This window comes from Sus scrofa, chromosome 10 (assembly GCF_054392235.1).
Source record: "Sus scrofa isolate SSC_HxYL_T2T_F1_AM1 chromosome 10, Sscrofa_HxYL_maternal_Yorkshire_Landrace_v2.0, whole genome shotgun sequence".
Lineage (NCBI taxonomy): Eukaryota > Metazoa > Chordata > Mammalia > Artiodactyla > Suidae > Sus > Sus scrofa.
In genome coordinates, this window is record NC_139392.1 from 10,878,761 (window position 1) to 10,905,851 (window position 27,091).

The following is a 27,091-nucleotide window of genomic DNA, read 5'->3' on the forward strand; positions in this document are numbered from 1 at the left end:
GTGGAAATCATGTTTAGTTTGGCAAGGGGACGCTCATTCTTCTCTCTACAGAATAGCCTGTCAGAACGGTGATGAATGGCGGTAATATAATATAAAACCTGATGTCCTCCTGGTCCCTCTGACTTCTGTTATGATCACAGACTCTGAAGAGCATGTGCGGGTGTGACCGTGCTCTGACTTCCGAAGGACACCAGCCTCGCCAGGCAGAGGAACGGGATGGAGCCCCGCGATGCGAAGGGCAAGAGAGGGGGAGAACAGAGACGGAAACTGCAATTTTTCCAAATAGGAGTGACCCCTTACCATCTTTTTAGAGACTGATGCCAAAGGCACAGCCTTTATTGGAATACGCTCAGCGAAAGCTCCAGGGCTCTGGGAATATGTTTGAACCTACAGTATTTAACGTAGCGTTTTGGCCCATTTGGAAAATGGAACGCATCTTTTTATGATTACGTCGTGCTTGTATTTATGATTCAAATCATTCCCAGAGTTATGAGGGAGAAAGAACGGGGAAAGGGAATCTTCTTCAGTAGAACATTGCCAACGAGAGCAAGGGGTCTGCCATCTTGGAGGGGGGTAAGCCCCCATGATTTTTACAAGCAGGGAAGTGAAGCCCCAAGACATGAATAACTTACTTAAGGGCACCCATGCCCTTTTGGCCACCGGGGACCACCAGAGAATGCTTACATTTAGGGGTGTTGACCTCAGAGGGCCTTGGAGCTCTCAGCTAGTTCTAGATTCTGCTCACCAGTTCACACTCTTTTCACACTTCTCATTTCTAACTTTCCCACTTCGAGGATACTGAGATTTGTGCCTTTCTAACTGATTCAGTGATCCAGTCCCTGGATACCAAACTACCTGCAAATTTCATGGCCTCAATATCAATTATTTTATAGATTTTTAGGGGTCAAAGACTTGGGTAGGACTTGGTTGGGCTGTTTTTCAAACTCTGTGGCTTTGACTGGGGACACTTGATGGAGGTCAAGGGGCCATGGAGCGGATCTGGAGGATCCATGATGAGTTTGCCCTTGAACTTGGAGCTTGGATGGCTTGACTGAGTCACTCCTCCTCTCTAGGTAGTTTTAGGATGTATCTACCTGGTCGTCCCAGAAGAGTAGTCAGGCGTTTTACGTGAGGTTCAGGGGACCAAGAGATGAGGACCAGAACCATCAGAGCCTCACTTTCACCCTATTCTATTGATCCAGTGAAGTACTGGCCCAGGTTCAAAGGGGAAAGCAATAGACCCCGTCTCTTGAGGGAGGAATGTCCAAGAAGTTGCAGCCCTTTTGAATCCACCGCCCAACCTGCTCTGTAGGGTCATGGTCAGCAAAGTCTGTGAACATCTCCTGCTGTTGGCAGCATAACTGGTGCCAGTCATCTAGAGAGGAATCAGACTCAGCCTGCACCTTCCGGTTGCCTGGGGTCTAGTGGAGGAACAGACATGTAAGTGGTGTCTCAGCAGTGCAGTCTTTCTCCTCACTGAGGCATACCCGAGGGACTCGGAGAGCAAAATCTGGAGACTCCAGAGAAATGCTTCTGAACTCATTCCTTCAGAAAGGGAATGAGAATCTAGGGGCAGTCTGCCATCTTGGTTGGCTTACTGAGCGGACAAGCAGGTAATTCCATGGGGCTGGACCCTCTGCCTGCATCAGGAGATTTTTCTGAGCCCAGCAATATTTATAGCAGGAGTATCTGAATGCCTCAGATTGAAGTGGGCGCAGATTCAGTTAATTCCTACAGTGTTTCCTTGCTGTCGCTAGTTCACGAGTCACCCTTATTGAGACAGCACGGTGTAGTGGTCAGTGGTGTGGGCCTTGTGATCCAAGCTGCCTTATTTTTTGTTTTTCGGCTTTTGACTTTTTAGGGCCGGTGTGGCATATGGAGGTTCCCAGGGGAGGCATCAAATTGGAGCTGTAGCCACCGGCCTACACCACAGCCACAGCAACTTGGGATCCGAGCCACATCTGCGACCTACACCGCGGCTCACGACAATGCTGGATCCTTAACCCACTGAGTGAGGCCAGGGACCGAACCCGCAACCTATGGATACTAGACGGGTTCATTAACCCCTGAGCCATGACAGGGATGCCTAAATTTTTTTAGTCATGCCAGTTCACTTGCTGTTTATGTAAGGGAGAAAGAAGCAATGTCTTTAGCTGCTGGATGGAGAGTGGTAGTCAACATATGTTAGTTCCCTCCTTTCTTGGCCTCTCTCAGATTTTGACATCTAAGACTTTGATTCCTCGAAGAGGAAGAGCCCTCGACAGAAGTACTTGCCCAAGTCAGTTGCCAGATTATTTTTAGATCCATTTATTAGCTCAGGCCACTAAAAAATCATGCAAAATAGCTCTCTAGGAGGTGGTATGTCACATCCTGGGTCCATACCTCATAAACCATCAGGAGAAAAATGTCATCTTCTCCCATGGGGCTGGTGTGTGGCCCAAATATTGGTGTCAGATAGCTTGGTAGAAGAGAGTCTGCTGATGAAACAAGCTCGGTGGATTTCCAAGGAAGCTCGAGTTTCTTGGCCATGGCCTCAAGAAGAGCAATGGCATCGTTTATGTTTATAGAGGGGAGGCGTCCAGCTTCCGTTGAAGTCACCTTTGTTGTGACAAGGGAACTCTCCCCTCTGCAGACCACTCTGACTTTTGACGAACCAAAGTTGAAGAACATCTGGTCTCCTGCTCTTCTGACCTCCTTCATTAATCCTTGGATTTTAATGTCCTGTTGGATTTGCCTGTGGACAGTAACAGGTTGGTCAAGTGTGATGCCAGGAAATACAAAGCAGTAGCTAAATCCCAGGCTATTAATAGCTCAGGATTTGCATATCCACTTGTCTTTGGCTTTAAGCTGTAGAATATAGATGAAATGATTTCAGATTTGGGGAGAAAGGGTGAATGGATGTTTACAGAGCAAAAATAAGTACCCAAGGATTTTAGTGCAGAGAAGTGAATCACCAGCCTCTTTTGACGGACAGTGCATTTCATCTCTGTAAAAGCTTTTAAACTACACACCCCCTAAGGGTGTACAGTCAGCATTCAAGGTCAACGGCCTTGGCCCGCTGTTGAAGGGACCCTAGAGCTGCAGAATGAAGGCTGAGGTTCCTATCATGGCAAGGACCGCAGCACTAATGGGGTTAATGGAAATGACACCCTTTTCCTAACCCCAGACACACGCGTGTGCATGTGTGTGATCCCGTGTGTGCACACGTACACACACAGAGTTCAGCTTTCATTGCTCATATTGCCCAAGGGTGTGTAAAATATAAAGAGGTCAGCCAGAAAAGCCGACTGTCTGTTAAATCAGACTTGCAAAAAGTGCTACTGAAAAAAAAAAAAGTTATACTGTGCTCCTCTTGTCCAGAATTTTACAGCATCCAATCCCCTTAATACTGATCCTAACTCTGGCGCCATGTCGGAGACACACACGGTATAGTAACCCACTTAAAAAAAAAAGCCAGGAGGTATAATAAACACTTTGTCTGCACAAGGCTATTAATATCTCCAGCATTTGCAAACTGATCGAATGACACGCTCGCCTCGTGAGGAAATTGGATCGTCGTCATTTGCATTAGGTTATGACGTGACCCAGAATCCGTGAACCCTGGGAGCAGACGGGACCCCCGCGGTGGTGCAGGCCAGCATCTCTCCCCACGGTATTCAAAGAAAGGCTAATAATCCTGCAACTGTAACTGATCATCCTTGCTCTTTTTGCCCAGTGTGACTCGGTAACCGTGGCGATAATTGTCTCTAACACGTGGTGCTTACTGTGTGCTGGGCCGGATTTTCAGTGCTGTATAAAGACTGATGGGGGAGTTCTCTTTGGCGCAGCGGGTTAGGATCCAGCACTGTCACTGCTGTGGCGCAGGTTCAGTCCCGGGCCTGGGAACTTCCATGTGTCTCAAGTGCAGCCAAAAAAAAAAAAAAAAAAAAAAAAGATACATGTAGTCCTTATAATAACCCTGTGAAGTGGATACTCTTATTATCTTCATTTTATGAATGAGAAAACTGAGGCACAGACACAGAGACGTTCAGAAACTTGCCCAGGCCATGCAGCTAGAAAGAGGCAGAGGCAGGATTTGAACCCAGGCAGTCTGGCCCCAGAGGCCATGCTCTTGACCTCTTTGCTCTGTTGGTGGGAGGAGCCAGGCTTTGCAGTTGGGCTGGTGTGGGTTCCTGGTGTGGCGCTGCCTCTTTAGGGAGTCTGAGAAATCACATCCTGAGATGGTTTCTGTCTCGGTAAGATGTGGATGAACGTACTTAGCAAGGATTTTTTTTAAGACCTAGAGAGAAGAAGGCGCAGAAACTGCTAGCACAATAGCAATGGTTACTATTTATTATTATTATTATTTCCAAAGCACTGACTTTGAGCTTTTATCAGAAACAATCTCTTAAATTTACAGTCTGCTCAAAATCTCCTTACAGTGCAAACTCACCTTAGCCCCTAGCACTGTGGGCTCTGGGTATGCGGTGCCGGTCCCAGGACTTAGCCTCAGGGCCTCCTTAAATAATATGCTCAGCTCATTCTGCATGTGGGGGGTCTCATTCAGCTCAGAGTAGGAAAGGAGAGGCATATGGAGCTCCCAGGCCAAGATCAGATCCGGGCTGCAGCTGCCGGATCCTTTAACCCACCATGTCGGGCCAGGGATCGAACCTGTGTCCCTGGTGCTGTGGCGATGCCTCTGATGCCACTGCGCCACAGCGGGCGCTCCCACCTTTTTTATTCATTAGCTTTCCAGTGTCTTACCCATCACTCATCCGTCTGAGCCTCGGTTTTTCATCATCAAGTGGGGATAACAGTTCCTGTCTGATGAGCTGCTGTGAGGAGAATATAGCGTGCAAGGGTCTGGACGCTGGATGCATAAGGAGTGGATTATTAGCTTCAGGGTTTTGCTCGTCATTTGGAGCGTGGTCCATATCTCCCCCGGGGTGGGTCTGCGGTTGCAAAACGACTTCGTGATGGTGTCAGCTGTCTCTGGCTGGGTGGTGTCATTCACCTCGTCTCGCTGGGTGGGCGAGGTCTCGTCTGACCCGGTTCCCCCGTGTCAGCAGGCTGATACGGACTGGCCGTGGTGTTAGCATTCTGTGTGTTCGCTTTATCAAAACGCCACCGCGGGCTGGAGGCTGTGATGCGGCTTGGGCTTTGCTTTTTGAAGAAATGATTACAGGGCCTGACCCCAGCGTGCACATCTTTTTACCTCATCCTCCGGCCCCTGAGAACCTCTCCCTGCTTCACCACCACACAAACAGGCATGATGCCTGCTTCCTGATTGATTTGAAGAGTTTGATTTTCATAGTGTAAATGTATGCTAACTTTTCCGTAACTCCACAAGGGCACAGTTCATTCCAAGGGGGGATGTATGTTGATTTCCTGATAGCAACAGTCATCAGAATACTGGGGGGCACTTTTGTTCTAGAACTGTGCGCAGCGCCTACAAACACTGAGAATTTCTTCGGTGGGGACAGATCTGGATTTCTGTAAGATACTGTTGATTTTTGAAAATCACCAAAGTTCTAGCAAAGAGGACAATGAAAAGTAAAGTTGATGTTCCTGGGGAGTTCCCACTGTGGCTCAGTGGCAGTGAACCCTACTAGTACCTATGAGGATGCAGGTTTGATCCCTTGCCCCGCTCAGTGGGTTAAGAATCCGGCATTGCCCTGAGCTGTGGTGTAGGTCATGGATGCGGTTCAGATCTGGCGTGGCTGTGGCTGTGGTACAGGCCGGCAGCTACAGCTTCGATTAGACCCCTAGCCTGAGAGCCTCCATATGCTGCACATGCAGCCCTAAAAAGACACACACACACACACACACACACACACACACACACACACACACACACACACACACACTCTCTCTCCCAGTTCTCAGACCACTGCAGCAATGACCCTCATCCTGGGGTACTTACCCCTTGCTTGGGCTTTTGCAGTCGCCTCCCGTTTGCACCCTGGCCCCCTCAGAGGCTGTTTACAACATGGCAGTGAGGGTGACCCCGCCAAGAGTTGGTCAGATCCAGATCCGCCGTTCAGATCCTTGTAGTGGCTCCTCACTCACTCTGCGTGGACGTCAAAGCCTTAATGTGTCTGACTCATTGGTTACTTGTCCCCTGGCCATGACTTCCTCCCCTCTGGGGCTCCCCCCTTCCTGGCCCCTCTTCTGCTCCTCAAACCCCCTCCCCGGGCCTCACCCCCTCCTAAAGCCGATGGCCGTGCTCTTCCTTCCACCCAGTATTCTGCCACTTTCCAGAAGGCTCGCTTTCTTGATCCTTCAACTCTTCCCTGAATGTCACCTGCTCCGAGACCTTCCTGGTCCCTGGGTCTGACATCTCCAGGTCCCTCTTCCCGACACTCCCTGCCCTGTTTCTCTCCCACCTGCGGTCACGTGCTGTACGTGATCGTCTCTGTCGGCATCTTCATCTCCACATCTGGAAATAAACTCCCTGAACAGCACTGGTACCCAGAGGATGCTCGGTACATGTCTTTGAATACTTTGAAGAATCCTTTCACAGTCAGGTGCAAGGAACGTTGCAGAATAAGTGTGTGCCATCCCGCGGGGACACTTGCGAAACCTCATGCATTTGTCTTTGAGAGTCTGCTAGATTTGATTTCAAAATATCCATGTAGCTATTCAGGAAGAAGGAAAGTTGCTGTCCACCCATTTTCTGTTTTTTATTCGGAGCTACTTTGGTTAAGGCATAATAACCATCTAAGTTAGAAAATCTATACACATATAGAATAAGCGACTGAAACTGATATTCTTGGGTAGCCTATAAACACTGTAGCAAAACCAGGTTCTTTATTTTTTTAGACTCATTATGGTAGAGTCACACCCCCTAAATTAAAGCGCTCAGCATAATGGAAGCAGGGACTTGAATTACAGTACCGGTTCCATATGTTATTAGCAAGAAGGAAAGGGGGGTTGAAAGTGTGTTCTCCCTGTTTGTGTGTTCGTGTCCAGTCCGAGCAGACTGGGAAGGGGAGATCCATGAGAAAATCAGAAGACGTGGCTGCAGAGAGAGCGACAATTTATCAGGGAGACCCCTCCCCCCCAAAGGTAATGATGCACATCCCTAGGGCTGAGCTGTGTGGTCTTGAGTTCATTTTCCCTTCAGATTCCATCATTGCCTGTTGCTGGGCACACACCTCTTTTGCTGCCCCATGGCCATAACCTCGGTCTGGTTGAATCGTGCCCTCTGCCGCGACGGGACCTGTATCCAATGGTCCTGGGCAGGCAGGTGAGCTTTGGCATCTCAGAGACTTGCCGCTTACACAGAGGACTGGCCTGTGGAGGATGCATTTGCTTGTTTATGCGCATGTGCCTTCAGCACAAAGGCCTGCATGTGGAGGAGGAGAAAAAGGAAGGGAATTATGAGGTGGTGTCATCACAGAGGAAAGGCTTTCCTCCGTGTGTGTGTGTGTGTGTGTGTGTGTGTAGCTTGCTGGTGTCATTTCCATAAAGGTCATTCACGACCTCTGGATGCTATACGTTATTCTAATTGCACGGGGATCTGTGTAATATAGGAACGAAGGAGGTGCGTTACTTTGTCCTGTAAAGGGAGTTAATATGGGCACATAATAATATAGATGGCTGAGCTCTAAAGAGACTGTTCTTACGTGCGTCTTGTGTTGAGGCTGATGTGTGCTCCTTAGCAGTTGAGCATGCAGGCTCTCTGGACGCTTGTGTGAGGGGTACAGTCCTTACAACCTTCTGGATGGACGCAGTCCCAAAGGCACTGTGGCAATTACAGGACACAGGGGCGGGAGAACCAAGATGGGAGCTGGGTCCGTCAGGCACCTTCCGAAGGAGAAGCGTGCAGTGTGTCCGTGTGTTTCACGCCCCAGAGTGAGCCATTGTGGTTCAGGGAGCCTGCAGGTGAACAGGGTCAGAGCTGCGCTTCTACTCAGTGGAAGGGGAGCCATTGATCCGGTTCTGAGTCTAAGATGCCACTTTTTATTTCTAAAATTCCACTTTCTTGCTTTTTCTCCTTCATTTTCATTCTTACAATGGAATATATTAAGGAGAAAGGGTAAAATAGGGTATGAAATTGTTTACTTTGATGATTCTTTGTCATCATGGATGGATGGATGGATAGAAAGATAGACAAATAGGAAGAAATATGGGTGTGTGGATACAGATGTCTGTCTGTCTGTGAAGTCTCTGTGCGGTGTATGTTCATGTAGGTGTAGCCTTCCGAAAAGTAGTTTTTATCCCTATAAAAGCCTGACCGTTCGGGGGCTTGTCAATTGATCATACATGTCTTTCTAATGAAGTCCATTAGTCAATAATAATTTACCATGGAGGAGTTCCTGTCATAGCTCAATAGTAACAGATCCGAACAGTAGAACAGTATCCACGAGGACGTGGGTTCGATCCCTAGCCTCGCTCCATGGGTTAAGGATCTGGGATTGCCATGAGCTGTGGTGTAGGTTGCAGACGTGGCTCAGATCTGTCATGGCTGTGGCTGGGGTGTACGCCGGCAGCTGCAGCTCTGATTCGATCCCTAGCCTGGGAACTTCCATATGTCACAGGTGCAGCCCTAAAAAAAAAGAAAAAATTTACCCTGGAGGGACTGTGTAAGCTGCGGTGGAAAAGGCTCTGTGGAAGAATAAGAAAGGGCATATTTTGTTACTCTGAAGAGTCAGGTGGCGCATCTGAACATACGCAAAAGCCCGTGTAATATATGAACACCTACCGTTAGGGGCTGAATCGTGTCCCCTCATACGTGGAAGTGCTGACCCTCAGCATCTCAGGATGTGACCTTCTTTGGAAATAGGCTTGTTGCAGATGTAATTAGTTAAGTTAAAACAAGATTATACCAAAGTAGGGTGGGCCTATAATTTTCTATGGCCAGTGGTCTCATAAGACGGCCATGTGCATGTAAAAAGATGCTCACATCTCTGATAATTAGAGGAAAATGCAAATCAGTATGACAGTGTTGTACCATCTCAACAAGTCTAAATAAATGGCCGTCATCAAAAAGTCTACAGGTTACAAATACTGGGGCCACTATAGAGAAAAGGGAACCCTCCTACGCCGTGGGTGGCAATGGAAGGTGGTGCCACCACTGTGGAAAATGGTATGGAGTTTCCTTAACAAACTGAAAATAGAAGTTCTCTTGTAATGCAGCAGGTTAGAGATCCAGTGTTGTCATGGCAGCAGCTTGGGTTGCTCCTTGGCACAGGCTTGATCCCTGGCCCAGGAACTTCCACACGCTACAGGCATTGCTGTGAGCTGTGGTGTAGGTCAGAGACGAAGTTCAGATCCCACGTTGCTGTGGCTGTGGCATAGGCTGGCAGTTGCAGCTCCCATTCAACCCCTAGCCTGGGAACCTCCATATGCTGCAGGTGCAGCCCTAAAAAGGAAAAAAAAAAGTGTTTGCATTAAAAATAGTGACCAGAACAAAGGCTGCAAGAGGCACTGCCTCCCCATGTTTGGCATATTCTGTGGATTCGCCACATTCTGCTAGGCTGTGCCTGGAGTCTGTTGAAGAGCTGATGTGAAGAGGGACGTTGACAAGAGGAGTGACAAGAATGGAGAAGCACCTCCGACCTTGTCTTGAAGGATGAAGTTGAGGGAGGCCCCTTGCTGTGATTAGGGGCTGACATCGGGGAGAAATAGAATTTTACATCTTGTTCCAGAAAACAACATCTGTGCAGTGCTGGACAATCCATTGGTACGCACAGGATAAGATGTTAGCCTGGGCTTTTCCTTCAGGGCTTTGGTAACCAACCTGAGTCCTCTAGGCTTCTTGTCCTCTGGCTGGAGTAGTTAGATAATAAGGGCGATGATATCCACCTTACAGGGTTTTGTGAAGATGGACAGATGTGGAAAAGTTTCCATATTCGAAAAGCCAAAAATCATGGCATGAAGATGAGGCCATGGTACTGTGACTAAGAAGCCTAGCTGATGGAAATTTTAAGTCCAAGATAAAGACAAAAGTTCCACCTGCCATGGGACCCAGCGTGGGACGATCTTTCTCAAAAAGTAGCAAGTTCACGGTCATGAGCGGTCTTCTGACAAAGACAGAGATGGTAGAGCATGAACTGCATTGGATGGAAACATGGTCCCTGCGTCCATCTCTGGCATTAGGGTTTTATGATGCTGGTCCATGACTTGAGGTTGGGCAGATGGAGGAGAATGGTCCTCAGAGCCAGCAGAGTGAAGGGTTTACTTCGGCATCCCCTCCTCCCTTCGGGGCAAACATTTTCAACTTGGAAATACATTTAAACATTTAAGTACATTAAAAAGCCAAGATGGGCCCATACTAGTTAGCTGGTGTCAGTTTTTCTCTACTCTTGTTACACAGTTCTCTTTCCATTAGACGTCTGATTGAATGGACCCCTTGGTTCTTCGGTAGCTCTTGGTGGTGTCTGAATATGGAAAGAAAAATAGAATTCCCAATGCTTCCTAGTAACTCTTTGCAGTGTCTCCTAGGAGCAGAAGAGGTGTCGCCCTTGGGGTCTAAGCCAAATCCTGAGCTGATTTATAGCATTATTCCTTTAAGACTAAGATTTCCTCTGGCTCTAATTTTGCATCTAGACTTTTTTCTTTTCTTTTTTTTTTTTTTTTTGCCCCTAAACTATTGGGTAACATCAGTGACTTTTGCCTCACTCCACTCCCTGATTGGCTGGTTTCCAGTGGCAGAGATGAATGGATTCTTTTATGTAGGGAGTTTGGTAATTCAGGGGAAGAATGAGAGCTTTGCCAGAGGTGACATGTGGGTATTTTACACCTATTACAGATAATGTGTATATATCAATAACGTACTGAAGGTGCCATTCAAGCATCTCTGTGGGTGGTAGCAAAGCAAGAGACAGCTCAATCTCATTTTGAATATATTAGAAGCTCTCTTCTAATTCAATCAGGACGAGTTAAAGAAAAAAGTCATTTAAAGCAGGGGATTATAAAAACATGAGCGAGAGAGAGGCTAACCTTATATTTTAACTTAAACTATGCACACACACACACATATATCACACACAATGTACATGATGAGGGTTTTTTTTTTTTTTTTAATGCCTGCATCCATAGCATATGGAAGTTTCGGGGTCAGGGATCGAATCTGAGCCGAAGCTGTGACCTGCATTGCAGTTTCGGCGATGCTGGATCCTTGAACCCACGGCACTGGGCTGGTGACCAAACTTGCACCTCTGCAGCGACCCCAGCTGCTGCAGTCAGATTCTTTAACCCACCGTGCCACAGCAGGAGCTCCCCAACTGTTAAAAAAAAAATTTTTTTTTTAAGCAATTGTCTATGAAGACTTCCTAAGGCATTCGGCTTGGTGCTTGGTCCTGTATGCCATCAGTTTCTAGACTGTTGAACTTGAATTACAGTATCAAGTCCAGTGATCATAAACAGATTTAAAAACATATACAGTTGCTCCTTGCTAAGCATGCAAGTCAACTGGTAAGACCTGAAGTCCCTCGGAACCCATGAGAGAGTCATTTCCAGCCCTGAGCCCCAGGGTGCTGTGGGCATCAGCTAATGCAGACTATGGAACAAATGAAGACAACTGCTTAATCTGGCCAGTAAAATGGAGGCCAATTAAGAGAGCTTTTACCATTCAACTAATTTATCTTTGTCATATTAGGATGTAGAAAGGAATTTAGAAGCGACAGTGACTCTAGGAAGAAAAAAAAAAAAAAAACCAGCTGCCCATCCGTGACTGTTAACATTCGATTCACTTGTCATGGGGAGGCTGGGGAGAGAGAAGAGCAGAGGCTAAAACAGAATGGAAGTTGGCCGGTGCGGTCACTTTTGTGTCTGCTCTTGAATGTAAGAAAGTTCTAATGGATCAGAGCAGCAGGTTGCTTTTCTTCCCTTACCGCATGGGTGATAATGGAGATGCCCAGTGTTCCCTGTTTAGGGAGGCTGTGCCTATTCTTAGAACATGCCTTTCAAGTTAAGATTCGAGACTTTGAGCTGTGATTAGAAGCTCTCCTAGGCAGTTCTGAGACGAAACCGTGAAGCTGTAGGAGGATGGCTTTTATTTAGCATCTTCCATCCTTGTTGGCAACCCAAGTGATTAAAGGTTTGGGAAATTGCCCCTCTAAACATGGGCTAAAGGACCTGGGCTTATTTAGCCTAGAGAAGGGAGACTGAGCATGCTGAGGGGACTTAATAATAGTCTCCGAGAATACGAGGGATATTCTCCGAGTGATGGAAAGCAGCTGTCTCCTGTTTCCACTGAGGACTGGATCAGAGAGGACGGAGTCAGATTGCAACAAGTGGGTTTAAGAGCTCTTGGGCCCGAAAGTCCAAGACAACACCCCTGCCAGACCAAAGTCCCTTCTCGGTCTTCAGAATCCTCTCGCTCCCTGGCTGTCTTTTCTTGGCTGGTTTCTGTTGGCCCGTTCCTGAACCAGTGCAAAGACACGAAGGACCTTTCTCCCAAGAATGGGATGAAGTTGCCAGGGTCAGAATCTACCGGTGTTTCTGTGGCTGAGGAAGCTCTTATCTACTCATAGGACTTTTTTTTTTTTTTCTTTTTAGGGCCGCACCCCCATCATATGGAGGTTCTCAGGCCAGAAGGGTCTAGTCGGAGCTACAGCTGCTGGCCTACGCCACCGCCACAGCAATGCTAGATCTGAGCCACGTTTGTGACCCACACCACAGCTCACAGCAACTCTGGATCCGTAGTTCACTGAGCCAGGCCAGGGATTGAACCCACATCCTCATGGATACGAGTCGGATGCATTACCACTGAGCCACAGTGGGAACTGCACACGAGTAAGATTTTAAAAGAAAGAAATTTCAGAATCTCTTTGCCCCCCCATCTGCTTTGAAATCTAGATTTACTAGATTTGCCCCCCATCTGCTTTGCAGTCTAGATTTACTTCTTCTCTATGAGATGAAGAATTTCCACAGACTTGTCAGTAGGTATTTTTTCCTGCCATTTGGTCAGTGTGCTGATGACTTTTCAAAAAAATTCTGTTTTTAGCAAGACTGTGTGTGAGTGTACACACACACATATGTCTACGCACACATGTATATGTACACTTTCATATATATGGACACCTAGGTATATACGGTATCTTAAGATATGAGTTAAATGCACGAGTATCTCAGAGATATTGTAGACATTCGATATCTGATTTATATTCATCCTGTGTAATGAATTCAACAATAAACGCAATGCTTTGTTCTAGACAGTGTCTCTTTGAGTTAGGGATATAAAGATGAATGAGATATCCTGTGCCAATTAGGAGTAAAGCAAATAAGGCATCCTTATAGGAAGTCAGCTAGGGGAAGACATTTCCCCTGGAAATGGGATGGGAAGTGGATTTGGGGGATGTTACTAGTTCTTCGCCAATGAGGCAGATGGAAATGCCTGAAAAAGTCCTCTCAACTATTGTTTTACCGTGGAGAGCCAACATTAGGTTAATTCTCCTGTTTATTCTGAATTGGATAAGTGGTATCTTACTTGCCCAACTGGGCGTGTTTTTAAAGCAAGGTTTGGTTTCCAGAGGATTGGCCACTGTTCAGTCGTGTCTTGGAAATTAGAGGTTTATGTCGGCATTAACCATCTATATATTCCACGTGTTGTATTTTCATCTTGAACCAGCATTTATGATACTCTTACTAGAAACACGTGCCTCTGTCCTCGAGTGTGTTCTGCCATCTGGAAGGGAGGGAGGGTAAATCACGATCCAGCTCTGACCCTTAGACTCTTTAGGCTTCAAAAACCCAGCTTGGAAGTGGGAACAGTGACTTGGGAATTGCATTGATTCGCTCACTTGCTGAGAGGCCTTGGGCAAGTTACTTAACCTCTCTGAGGTTCAGTTTCCTTCATCTGCCTGGTGGGAATGTTTTCAAGGTTAAATTAAATGAGATAATGTGTGCCAAGCTCAGAGCCCATGTGCTCAGCCCTCGTGTCATGTTTATTTTCTCCCTTTGATTCACAAAGGGCATCTCTTGCCTAGGGTAGCATCATGCTTCTCTCTAGACTGTCCTCACTTAGTGGGGTTTGCTGGGTCTCAGGGGCAGGGGCAGCTGTGTAGCATTTGTCTAAAATTCATGAGGGCACCCAAAGTCCAACTGTGTGATTTTTTTTCTTTTTGCTGGTCTATATTTAATCCAGAAAAAAGAAGTCTACTGTAATGGCAAATACTCTATCTAGGAAGTGTTTGTTGTCGAACTACTTGAAACAAAAAATGTACGCACATGGACAGAAGGTGTATTTTGGAGTTCCCATTGTGGCCTGGTGGAAAGAAACCTGACTAGGATCCATGAGGATTTGGGTTTGATCCCTGGCCCTGCTCAGTGGGTTAAGGATCTGGGGTTGCCACAAGCGGTAATGTAGGTTGTACATTCAGCTTGGATCCCGCATTACTGTGGCTGTGATGTAGGCTGTCCCCCCCAAAAAGTGGGGGGTGGCATTTTAAAATGAGCAGGAAGAATATGCAGGCTTATTTTCCATGGTTTGAAGGAGAATAAGTCAGTCTTCTAGAGACGCCAATAGTCATTGAATAGACAGTGATTAAATCGAGTGCTTTGCTTTGAAATGTTCTCAAAGTGAAGATAGGATCCCTGTCCTGGGGACACTTATGAACTTGTTGGAAAGACCCAACACCTCTATATTCAGTGACCACAGCACAGTTAGACTCAAGGTCAGCAAGGGAGGATGAAGGGCCAGGGCTGGAGCCCGGAAGACTGAGAAAAGGCAGGATCCGGGGTTTGGGTCGGGACTTAATATAGTTCTTGGAGAGTTAGGATCGTGGTTTGACTGCTGCATAAAACATCATCATTTAAAGACAGAATTAAAGGGGAAAAAACCCCTAAAATGCTCGCTGCCTATAGAAACCCAAGAACATAACAGCAGTGGCTCTTAACTTATTTGAAATAAATGCATCCTTCCAAACTCGCCACATTCAGGCTGATTTCCTTCCAGGCTCTCTTTCCACGTGGTTCCAGACTGCTCCTGCCCACATTTGTTCTTAGTCTGCGGGATACGCAAGAGCGCTGTAAATCCTAACAAGTCACAGGGAGAGCAAAAATCCCAGCGAGAGACTGAGACCTGCCGCAGAGTTTAATGTCAGTCAATGTAGGGAACTAGGGTTAGTTCTCTGCTTCCCCCCATCCCTTTCCAGGGCCACACCTGTGGCATGTGGAAGTTCCCAGGCTAGGGATCCTTAACCCACTGAGCGAGGCCAGGGATCGAACCCCAGTCCTCATGGATACTAGTCGTGTTCATACCTTCTGAGCCACCACGGAATTCTTCCCAGGCTCATGAGACGAAGATTATCATTCAGATCCTTCCAAGGGTGAGCACGAGCCCTTTAAACTGGACCCATCCACCTGTCTCTTCTCTCATCCCGGCTCCCCACATGAAACAGGCGGAACGACAAAACCATTAGCTTCATAGGTAGGATTTGTGGCTGAAATCTTGCAAAGCTCGTGTCAGCAACGGAAAATAATTCCTGTCCCCCCCCCCCTTTTTTTTTTTAGACACTTGGCTTTCTGGTTCCTGCCACCTTTATCCTAACACACAATTGATTTAGTGGCTCAGTTTTTCACGGCAAATGGCCTGCTGTTATGTTTTGTGTGCAGGCAGCCATGCCGTTGAGATGGCAATACCCGGAGAGACTGGGCTGGGACTAAATTTCGGAAATGAATTGCAGTACTGGTAGTGGTTTTGGTTGAGTCCTCTGTCCACGTGCCACCTGAGCTCTCTCACCCTCTCCTCCTCTAGATTCTCAAATCCAAAGATTTAACGTCTCCAACCCAGCGCTACATCGACAGCAAAGTCGTGAAAACGAGAGCAGAAGGCGAATGGCTCTCCTTCGACGTAACGGACGCGGTTCACGAATGGCTCCACCATAAAGGTGACCACGCCCTGTTTCCCACTTAAATGTCCCCGGATCCTCCCTTATTGCACCTTGACTGCAGACGTAGGGGGATGAGAGGCGCAGACAAATGACCTCCGTGACTTGATGTTTTCCAGACAGGAACCTGGGATTTAAGATAAGCTTACACTGTCCCTGCTGCACCTTTGTACCGTCCAACAATTACATCATCCCCAATAAAAGTGAGGAACTAGAAGCGCGATTTGCAGGTAACTGAAACGTGGTCCTGCGCGGTGCAGGGAGGGAAGGGGGCTACTGGGAGGTGAGGGCGGCTTGCTGGGGGAGGCGGGCGGGGGGGGGGGGGCGTTTCATTTGTTTGGGCAAAGATACGGTTGGGGAAAGATATTGGAAGGCAGAAAGGACTGGAAGAAAGGGGTTGGTTCCCGGTTTGTAGTGTTGGGTGTCCAGTGATGACTCCCAAGTCCTAATGACAGACTCCCAACCTTCAGACCCTTAAAGAGCCTGTGAAGCCCTTTCTTCTTCATTTAAGCAAGGCACGATCCCACCCCTCCCCCACGCTCATGTTCGAGAAGAAGGAGATCACGTGCCTTCAAGGGCATTCATTGATCACCCTCCAAACCCAACGTCAGGACCCCACAACTGTATGTCACAGGAGGGCAACCCCTCCCCCACAGCCTGCCTGTGTGGGTAGACGCCACCTGTTGGAGTGGGCACTCTAGGTTTCCAAGGGACTCCCTTCTCAGACTCCCTAACTGTTTAGAAGCACATGACTGGGTTTACCCCACCTTTTTGCTCACCTCTTAGTGAATGAGGCAAAAGTCAAGGAGAACGAGGAGATGCCAGGAGTCACCTCCTGTGTCAGATGACAAGTCATTGGATGATGGAGGTGGGGGGCGGGGAGGGGGTGTCACCATTTGCTGGTGCAGCGCTGGCTCTGAACCCCCAGCTTAGCGAGCTGATTGCGCTTCCCGGGCTCAACCCACTTGGAACCTCCGTCCCCTGCAGAAGGCCCCAGGGGCTCTTGCTCTTGGAAAAATACTCCCGTGGCCTAGAGGTCTCTTCCCTCTCTGACCTCGGCCTGATTGTCCAGAGTGTGGAGACTAAATGCTTAAACTGGCAGGCTCCTGAGCCTACTTTGGGGAGCTCGAGTTTCTCCACCTCAGATGGAATCAGGGAAGTGTTGAGGATGCCATAAAAGCAATGAAAAAGCCCTTTCTTCCCCAAATAGCATTAGGTCGGGGTGCGTTCTGTGTCACTTGAACCTCAGTCCCTGCTGTTGAGTGGAAGTCTCAGTTCACGTTCATTAGGAAAGCCTTTTGAGTTGAGCAGTCCTAGAATCAGGGCGAACCGGCAGGGGGTCAAGGCCCGTCCTATGGCCGGGTGTTGAGTCGTCGAGGGGCTGAGCACAGCCTAAACCAAGGATGGACTCAAATAACCTGCCTTCGGTTGCCCTTGGACTAGAGGTCAGAGACTTCTTCTGTAGTGACTTACATACCCGACCAGCCCTGCCTTCCACACCGAACTGCCTTCTGACAAGGGCCCCATTTAGAAGCTCGCTGTCACCTGCACTTGGTCCCAGCCCTTCCCGTGGGGCACGACCCTAACCAGCTGCTGCTGCTGTGGTGGTCGTCGCTGCTATTGGTGACGATAAAAGAAAAAAAAAAAAAAAAAAAAAAAAAAAAACTATGGCTGATTCTATTTGATGAAGGTAAAGCTAAATATTTATTACCCAAATGCATTTTTTCAAGGTATTGATGGCACCTCCACATATACCAGTGGTGATCAGAAAACTATAAAGTCCACTAGGAAAAAAAACAGTGGGAAGACCCCACATCTCCTGCTAATGTTGTTGCCCTCCTACAGACTTGAGTCACAACAGTCCAACCGGCGGAAGAAGCGTGCTTTGGATGCAGCCTATTGCTTTAGGTAAAAGAAATCCAAATCCAAGGAAGTAATTGTGTCTGTTACGTCTTGTACTGCCTTCCCTCTTTCTTTGACCAAAAAAAAAAAAAAAAAAAATTGACTTGAACTGTGGAAGTTCCCGTCGTGGCTCAGTGGTTAACGAATCCAACTAGGAACCATGAGGTTGCGGGTTCGATCCCTGGCCTCGCTCAGCGGGTTAAGGATCTGGCGTTGCTGTGGCTGTGACGTAGGCTGGCAGCTACAGCTCCGATTGGGCCCCTAGCCTGGGAACCTCCATGTGCCGTGGGTACGGCCCTCAAAAGACAAAAGACAAAAAAAAAAAAAAAAAAAAAGGCAAAATTGACTTGAACTGTTCTCATCGCTTAAAGGCAGGAATCAAAATGTAGAGCCATTGTCATTTCATAACATCGCGCTTCCCGGAGGCTTAAAACAGTTGTATCTGTGGTGTGGTTGTGGCTTCATTAGCCGTGAACCAGCCATGAAGGGAGACAACAGGCCCCCTGGATTTTTCCCCCCAAATCCTCCTGAATGAAGCATTTCAAAGCTGAAGGAGAAAAGGAGGTGTCTGCCCACCCCCACACCTGACCCCTGACCCCAAGCAAAAATGAGTTTCCCCGAGGTGCAAGATGGTGGCTCCCTTGTTTGGAGCCTCAGCATCTGCAGGAGCCTGAGCCCCCCTCAGAGGACCCATGGTGGCCTTCACGGTCACAGCGGGGACAGAGATAGCAGACCCCTACTTGCCTCGGCTTCTGCTGCAGCGTGTGAGGGCGCCAGGACAGCGGGGTTTATTTCCCGGCCCCACGCGAGCTTGGGAGGGCGAGGGTGAAGGTTCTTATGGAGCCTTGCAAGGGGGGGGCTCTTTCTTTATGTCTCGAGCTGTGGGGCAGTGCGGGGTCCCCCCTGACAAAGTGCTCACAAGGCACTGGGTGTTTTTTTTTGGTTGCCAGAGCTGCTGGTTGCTCTAAGCAAAACTCTGTGTTTCTTGATCTCGGCTTCATTCCTAGATCAAGGAACAGGAAATGAAATAAAGGATTTAGTCTCAGAAGAAAATGCCTTAGATAGTTCTCTGAATAGCTGTTGTGCTTCATCCGTTTTGTGTTTGAAAAGGCGGTAGGGGCTGGGTGGCCAAACCAGGCAGTGCTGGTTGGGAGGGGCTTGGTCTCCCCACCTCTAGGCTTACCTCTCCTCATTCAAGAGAAGGGTTTGGTTTTCAAGGTCACAGACAAGGGGGTCAAGGAGCAGAACTCCTCAGGGAACGCAGTCCTGCGAATCCCCATACACCCCATCAGGAATGCCACTTGAGAGGGCAGTACACCCGTCACCACCTGGCCCCTGGCATTGGCTCATAGATATTTGTTGAATAAATGAATGAGTCATTTTTCTGGTTTGGGATGAGGGGCAGAGGGCGGACATGAGCTTTAAAATCTCCACTGCTCTTTCTTTTATCAGAAATGTGCAGGATAATTGCTGCCTGCGTCCACTTTACATTGATTTCAAGAGGGATCTTGGGTGGAAATGGATACATGAGCCTAAAGGGTACAATGCCAACTTCTGTGCCGGGGCGTGCCCGTACCTGTGGAGCTCTGACACCCAGCATAGCAGGGTAAGTATGGGGCTCACTCACCTCTTCTGTGCTGGGCCTGCTAATATGTACCTGCTGACAGTATTTCCCAATGAATCCTAAAGAGCCTGGCGCCCTTTTGCCATCACACATGGACGCGTGCTAAAGAAAACCTTTGGAATGATGAGGGGGAAAATGTAGGCCATAGGTAAACTCAGAAAGCAACACTGGGGAGTTCCCACTGTGGCTTAGCTGGTTAAGAATCTGGCTGGTATCCATGAGGATAAAGGTTCAATCCCTGGCCTTGCTCAGTGAGTTAAGGATCCGGTGTTGCTGTGAGCTGTGGTGTAGGTGGTAGATGCAGCTTGGATCCAGCATTGCTGTGACTGTGGTGTAGGCCAGTAGCTGCCACTCTGATTGGACCCCTAGTCCAGGAACTTCAGTATGCTGCAGGAGTGGACCTTAAAAAAAAGAGCAATGCTGATGAATCAGACAGCAGGTCTGGCCTTCTCAGTTAGATTATAAGCAACTTGAGGATGGTTTGGGAGTCTCTTTTGTTTTGTCGTCTCAGCAGCTGTAAGCCAAAGTAGGTAGGATGGAGATAGCACTTTGTGTCATGTCCCAAGATGTGCAGTTACCCAGATCTCCATCTAAAACAAGAACCTGAGAGTTCCCACTGGGGCTCAGCAGGTTAAGAACCCGACACAGCATTCCTGAGGATGCAGGTTCAAGACCTGGCCTCGTTCCATAGGTCGCAGATGCGGCTTGGATCCTGTGTTGCCGTGGCTGTGGTGTAGGCTGGCAGCTGTGGCTCTAAGACAGCCCCTAGCCTGGGAACTTCCATATGCTGGTGGTGTGGCTGTAAAAACAAAAAAATAAAAAATAAAACAGGGATCTGTTATCCCTGCCATCAGGGACTCATGCTAGAAGCCACGTTGAAGACTTCAGCGGACCCTTTGGCCGTGTGGTACACCAGTGTGTGACAGTTTTAAAATCATTTAATTTCTCTGAACCTCAGTTTCTCATCAGTCAGAAGGAATGTCTGTATGAAACCTTATCCTTAAAATAATGTCACACTCGAGAGTGGCGGCGAAGGACATAAAGCTGAAGCCATGTGACAGGGATTTGAAAATCCGTATCTCTGAGTCTTTTTGAATGTAACCTAAAGGAAAGGAGAGTCGGAGTATTTTCAGTTCCTTCAGTGAGGAGGCGAGAAGGCTGGTTCAGAAGGCACGTGCTGGCGTGGATGCTATGTGTTCCCAGCCCAGCTTCGCAACGATTTTTTTCTGCATAATAACGACGTTTGTCCAATATCGGCCTCTTCCTGGTGCCTCGTCATGTAGGGTTCTAGAGATGGGAAGGACTGTCTGAGCTCGCTTTGTCCAAACCTTCCATTTTTGGGTAAAGAAATGGGAATCTAGACCATGTAGACGACTTGCCGCAGATCAAACAGTGGGTGACGGACCGAAGGCTGGAAGGCGGTCTCCCCATTTTATAACCAGGCTTTCATTCATTCCGTCTTAAGAGGTGAATTCCTGACATGTGGCTCCACATGGGGGTTAGGCCTCTGTAAATCTCCTTATTAAAGGAGCATTAGAAACCTTGCCTTCACTGCAGGGTAGGAAAATGAATCTGCTGCCAAAAAGATCGCATAATGCATTCCGCTGGTTTCCAGAGCTTGGGGGATATCAATTCTTTTCGACAATCTGTATGATACAGTTCCCCCTTCATTCACCTGAAGAGTCCTGGGTTCCTGGACCGTGACGTCTGTTTACGTGTAGATGCTAAGCATATGCGAAACTTTTCACGGACAGGTATGGCTCCCCTTCCTTCGGCTGCTTCCCTGGAGATTTTGGCCCTCCGGGCTGAACGTGTGCCTGGCCACGTGAAGGACACTTGCTCATGCCTGTGCCTTTGTCTGAGCCCTCTGGCCCCAGCTGCCTCATCTGGGCTGTGGCAACAGTAGCTGTAATGTGGGCGAGCCTCCGTGGCCAAGGAGAAACATAATTCTCCTCCCCGATACACAGAGGGAGTGTGTGGAGGCTGAGACCATGCTTGTTTTTCAAGGAGAGAGGAAGGATAGCTATCATGGTCACAAATATGTGGTTTGGACAGTTACCCAAAAAGCCAGAGGCAGCTTAATAAAGTAGTCAGTGTTGCTGGGCTGAAGAACTCTTCTGTCTCGGGCTGAAAAAATGGCCATGCACCTCGAGGAAAAGGTCACTGACGCATGGACGGCATCCTCGGAAAAGTCTCTTTATCATCACTGGGGAAGCGCCACCCTTCCATTGGTGGAACTCACATAGGCCTTTGACATAGGATGGGGTTAAAAGCCCAGAATTAGCTGTAGAAACTTCTTTTCATTCTGTTTTCAGACTGGCTATCTGCTCTAACTTAGCCACTACCATTTGCCACATGGAAAAAGCTAAACGGAGGGTTGATTATACTATTACTATTATTGTTGTTGCTGTTGTTTTAAGCAAAATGTAACAAAGTAAATAATTAAGAATAGAGATTGCTCCTGGGGTGTGATTAGATTTAGAAAGGAATGACCCATGAAAATACTTCTACCTTTTTTTCTTTTGAAGGAAAATATAGGTGACATTAAATTGGCCTGAGAAGACACTTAGCGTAGAAAGATTTCACCCTGCAGAAAGGTGTCTTTTGCTCTAACTAAGGGTGGATGAAAGCCCGGCCCCAGTGAGAGTTTCAGCAAAATATGTTGTTCTGCCTATGCCTGGATCCATTTCTGCCCCCAGCACATAAGTCTTATTTTGTCCAGAGAAGAGTTACCAGGGCTATAAGATTTAAAAAAAGAGAGAGAGAAAGAGAGAGAGAGAGAGATGTCTAGAGTCCCTGACCTCAAGGGAACTCTTAACCCAGGTGGGAATTGAAAACAGCTGCTCAGGAAACAACTTCGGGTACAAAGAAGTGTAGACATGAGACCAAATGCCAAGTTTGGTACTTGGACCAAATTTACTGAGGGCCTGGGAAGCAGGTGCAGCAAAGCAGTGACCAAAGTCAAGACTCATTGGAAAAGCTCTAAAATCTGTTGAATGGACCATTTCATCCAATCTGACGTTTACAGAATGATCTAGTGACAATGCATGCGAAAAGGATTCTGTGGGAAAATGATGAATTCGGGAGTCATAGAGGTAGATGCCTAGATTGCCTACCCAGTGTCGGGACTGATCAGATAACACCATGGGATGGTACTTTAAAAAAAAAATCATGGCCTCCTTTTTTTTTTTTTTTTTTGGTCTTCTCCTATGTTTTCTTTCTTCTCCTATGTCCTTTCAGGTTCTCAGCTTATATAACACCATAAACCCAGAAGCTTCTGCTTCCCCTTGCTGCGTGTCCCAGGATTTAGAACCGCTCACTATCCTCTACTACATCGGCAAAACGCCCAAGATCGAGCAGCTTTCTAACATGATCGTCAAGTCTTGCAAATGCAGCTAAGATCCTTGGACAAGTGACAAGCCGATAATCACACGATGATGATGTTGATGATGGCGACGGCAGTGGCAACATGTGTAACAAGAAAATACAAGAAAGCCTTGCTTCATCCGTGTTAAAAATTTTTTTTATTTTGAAAAAGCGGTACTAGTTCAAACACTTGGGAAGTTTGCATTCTGTTTGTTCAAACCGGCGTCTGGCACAAAACAAACCAACCAACAAAGTTGAAGGCTTTATTCTATACTTTACCTGCTCTGTAAGTGAAAGAGACAAGAAGCAAAACCTTTTTTTTTTTTTTTTAAGAAAAAAAAATAAACACTGGAAGAATTTGTTAGTGTTAATTATGTGAAAGAAAAAAACAAAACAAAACAGGAAAATCCCGTTAAGTGGAGTTGCTGTACATACCGTTTTTATCCCACGCCTCACTTGATCTTTCTTTATCGCTATGCAGTGGGCACCCTTCTGATTCTTAGAGTTAACAGTGAGTTATTTATTGTGTGTTACTATATAATGAACATTTCATTGCCCTTGGAAAATAAAACAGGTGTATAAAGTGGAGACCAAATACTTTGCCAGAAACTCATGGATGGCTTAAGGAACTTGAACTCAATCGAGCCAGAAAAAAGAAAAAAAAAGAAAAAAAAAAGAAAAAGAGGTCATATGAACGAGATGAAAAATGCAAGGGAGATATTATATGACCATGCAAGTCTGCATTCAGAGAAAGAGCCTGCAAACACACGCTATGTACCAGCTGCCCGAGGAAGCTTCTTGTAAGGTTCAAAACTGAAAAGCCTGTTAATAAAGGAAACGTTCAGTCAGAATAAGTCTGTAAGATTTTTTTTTTCTTTTTAATTGTAAATGGTTCCTTGTCAGTTTAGTAAACCAGTGAAATGTTGAAATATCTTGATACGTTTTGTACTGGCCAAACTTCAGACCTTAAAGTACGGCTGACTAGCTCTGCTCTAGGTTTTCCTCCTTTTCTGTGTATGTAACCATACCTATATTATTACAGTAGATGGGTCTAGAAGCCAGTCTAATTGGAAACACATCTGCAGATCTCTTTGGAAAACTATTAAATCAAAACATGAACTACTTTATGTGTAATGTGTAAATTTTTACCATATTTTGAATGTTCTCTACTAATGTCAACTCTGATTTAGAATGGGCTTAAATTTGGGCTCTTTTTAATGATTGCTCAGAACTGTGTGTTTCCTTTAGCTGGCCAGTACTTTTGAGCAAAGCCCCTATATTTCGACTTGCACTACAAATACATGTTCCATGGTGTTTTCTCCACTTGCGCTTTTGCAATGTCCATTATTATGACATAAGCTACCTGAGTCCACACTTGGTGTTGTTTTTTTTTTCTTTTATAAAAAGAGGTAGTTTTCCTTCATCTTCTAAGCATCATTACTAATCAGTTGAGACAATAACCATCTTCTCTTTTAGGAAAATTGGGGATTATAGATATATAGATAATTGAGGTGAAATGTTTTAGTTTTAGCAAGGGCTTAAGGATCTGACTGGAACTCAGCACCCTGGTGACTGGGGTTAAGAAAGGTTCCCCCACTTGGTTTAATCAGTATTTTCACAGCATTCTACTGTTACAAAAGAGCAGACAGTTCATTGGAAACATCTTTTTCTCTAGTGGAGTTTTTAGTGTTTGGGGGAAATGGAAAGATGTACGTTTTGGTTGGTTTTGTTTTTTTTTGTTTGTTTGTTTGTTTTTAAGGAAGGAAAAAAGCCCAGGTCAGCATCAGTCATTTAGTTTATTTCACTGACGTTAAGGTTTTTATGGATGTTCTTTGAAAGTTGAAAAGGCCAAAGGCCAATTTTCCCATGATCAAAAAGCTCTTTCCTCTGAATGAGGGTTATCAAATCAGAGGCTAGAATTGATGGTGTTAAAAACACATGGGTGGCCATATTTTTGTAGAGGAGGTGACCTTATGTCAGGGTTTGTAGGATGTGTCCGTTTGTCAGTTGTCTCTTATTTAGCTTTAGGCTAAAAAAAAATAATCATTAAGACAATGGAGTATTTGCAGTTTTACCTAAAGAGCAGCACAGTGAAGTGTGAGTGCAGAGTGAAGTTGTTTGATAAGTAGACTTCTTTTTTTTTTTGAAATTTCCTGTCCATAATTAAAGTGACAAATTGGATTTGTTTGAAAACTGGAAAAGCCAGAGATGTGTTGCCAGGATAACAAACGACCCTTGGGTTGGATGTAACCCAATCCCAGATTTGAGTGTGTTGACTTTTTTTTTTTTCCTCTTCCACTTTTCTCTGAATTCTATGTAAATCACTTTTATTTCTGCCGTATTTTCCTCTCAGATAGAATGACATTTTGTTTTGTATTATTTTGTCTTTCCTCATGAATGCACTGATAATATTTTAAATGCTCTATTTTAAGATCTCTTGAATCTTTTTTTTTTTTTTTTTTTTTTAGTTTGGGGGTTCTAGAAGGTCTTTATTTCCCATAAGTAAATATTGCCTTGGGAGGGGAGGGAAATGGGAGGGAATAGGGGAAAATGTTAGTATGCGGGTGGGGTGGGGCCTCGGTTTTTATGTGTTAAACAGCAGTACAATTTTATGGTTGGCATGACTTTTTTTTTTTTTTTTTTTGAAAAATGGAACCTAAGAATAGCTGTTTTGTATTTTGATGACCGATTTCGCTGTATTTTAACACGATGTATGTCTGTTTTTGTGGTGCTCTAGTGGTAAATAAATTATTTCAATTCTACGTGGATGTGTTTTTCCTGTCCTGGTATCATCGTGGAAGACAGAGAACACTTCTGCTGCCAGGAGCGTGATCTCAGGCTAGCAAAGTCCTACCATCTTGGAGGCTGTGTTTTTTGGGTTTTTTTGTTTGTTTGTTTGTTTTCTCAAGAGATTCACTCCAGAGATGTCAGGCCTTGTCACCCCGAGGCCAGGATGTATCTGTCAAGGCCTGAAGAAAGCCCCATGCAATCTTTTTTATTCCCTTGTTTATGGCGATTTGGTAATTGTTTGAGAATGAGTTTCCATCCAGCTTGACTGTCTACCAGAAAAAAAAATGCAGAGAGATGTTTGATCCAGCCTTTGGCTTTCCGGTCCGATGTTCTGCCAACCCCAAGGCCAAAAGAACTGGTCTAAGAGAGTATCCCCACTAGCCCCATAACTTGGATAGTGGCTGAGCCAGCCAGAGAGAACAAGAGCCACGTGCTCTTTGGGGTTGGTCTTTGCAAGCAGCTGCTTCTCTATTTCTCCTGGAGCGCTGCACCAAAAAACCCCTATTCCTGCAAACTTTGCTTGGCTGTTCGCTCTACAGGACCAGACTTTGCAAGCATGTTGCCAGTCTCTTGATACCTAGAACTTTTAAAAATAAAAAGTAGTTGTGGCTCAGTCTAGTTGTCTTGCTTTATCTAATGAAAGAACGAGTTTGTGCCTGTGGTCTAAACAGCCCATAGAAACGCAGCAGCCATTCGGGCATCTAGGTAGAATAGAAAACGGTTCCTTGCTTCTACCATCTGAGTTTTGTCTTTTACATTTGAGTCCCAGGTAGAGGAGGTGTTTCACGTTCAAGCCGTTAGTCTGTGCTTCTCTGCAGAGGGCCAGGACCAAGCCTCTCACTCCAGCCCCCGTGGTCTTTATTTGACATGAGGACAGGAGAGGAGCGTAGGGTAACAAAAAGTCACCTAAGAGCTGTATCAACCTTGACAAATTTGTTAGGCACTCTGAGCCTCTGTTTCCTTAGCTTTAAAATGAGAGTGCTACCCGGTGGCCTAGCAGTTAGGGAGTGGCTTCACTGCTGTGGCTCAGGTTCGATCCCAGGGCCGGGAACTTCTGCATGCTGTGGGCGTGACCTAAAGTAAAATAAAAATGGATGAAACTACCTGCTTTATAGAGCTTTACGTGTTTAGTTTCGTGCCCTTGTTATTGTTCAGTAATGAACCTATGAAAAATACTTAGGTGTTTGGCCCACGGTGATCAGTAAACTGTAGTCTTAACAATACTTCCCACCTGCGCTGTGTTCGGCTTCTCTGTCCTGTTGCGAGGAGCTTTGCCATGTGCATTCAAACTGCAACCCGGGACCACACTTCTTCGTCTTGAAATTGAATGTGGACACCTTCCAGACCCTAGTCTTGTAAATGAATCAAGCCATCCGTTATTCCCGAGAATATTCTGTCGCTCCATTTGTTAGCCTTTTGGTTACATGACTGACCCGAAATGGTTTCAAACCATGGGGAAATGTTTGGGGGAAGCTTGGCTTAAGGCCACCAACTGAAGTTCGAAGTAACAGAGACCAGGTGGCTCATTGAAAGCCCCTTCTCCTGACGATGGTGACAAGAACCTCGGTTTACTGAGCATTCACAGCAGGTA

General features: G+C 46.4%; 1 protein-coding gene across 9 annotated transcripts in view; it reads left to right on the forward strand.

The window, feature by feature from the left end:
- TGFB2 (transforming growth factor beta 2) overlaps positions 1–27,091 on the forward strand; it is a 131,137-nt gene that overhangs the window by 61,361 nt on the left and 42,685 nt on the right. For 2 of the 9 annotated variants that reach the window (XM_021064298.2, XM_084978911.1), the window contains 5 exons: positions 15,686–15,818; positions 15,938–16,048; positions 17,664–17,726; positions 19,173–19,326; positions 22,585–25,472. In XM_021064298.2, coding sequence (XP_020919957.1) covers positions 15,686–15,818; positions 15,938–16,048; positions 17,664–17,726; positions 19,173–19,326; positions 22,585–22,609 — 486 coding nt within the window. In that variant the 3' untranslated portion in view covers positions 22,610–25,472. 9 annotated transcript variants of the gene reach the window in all.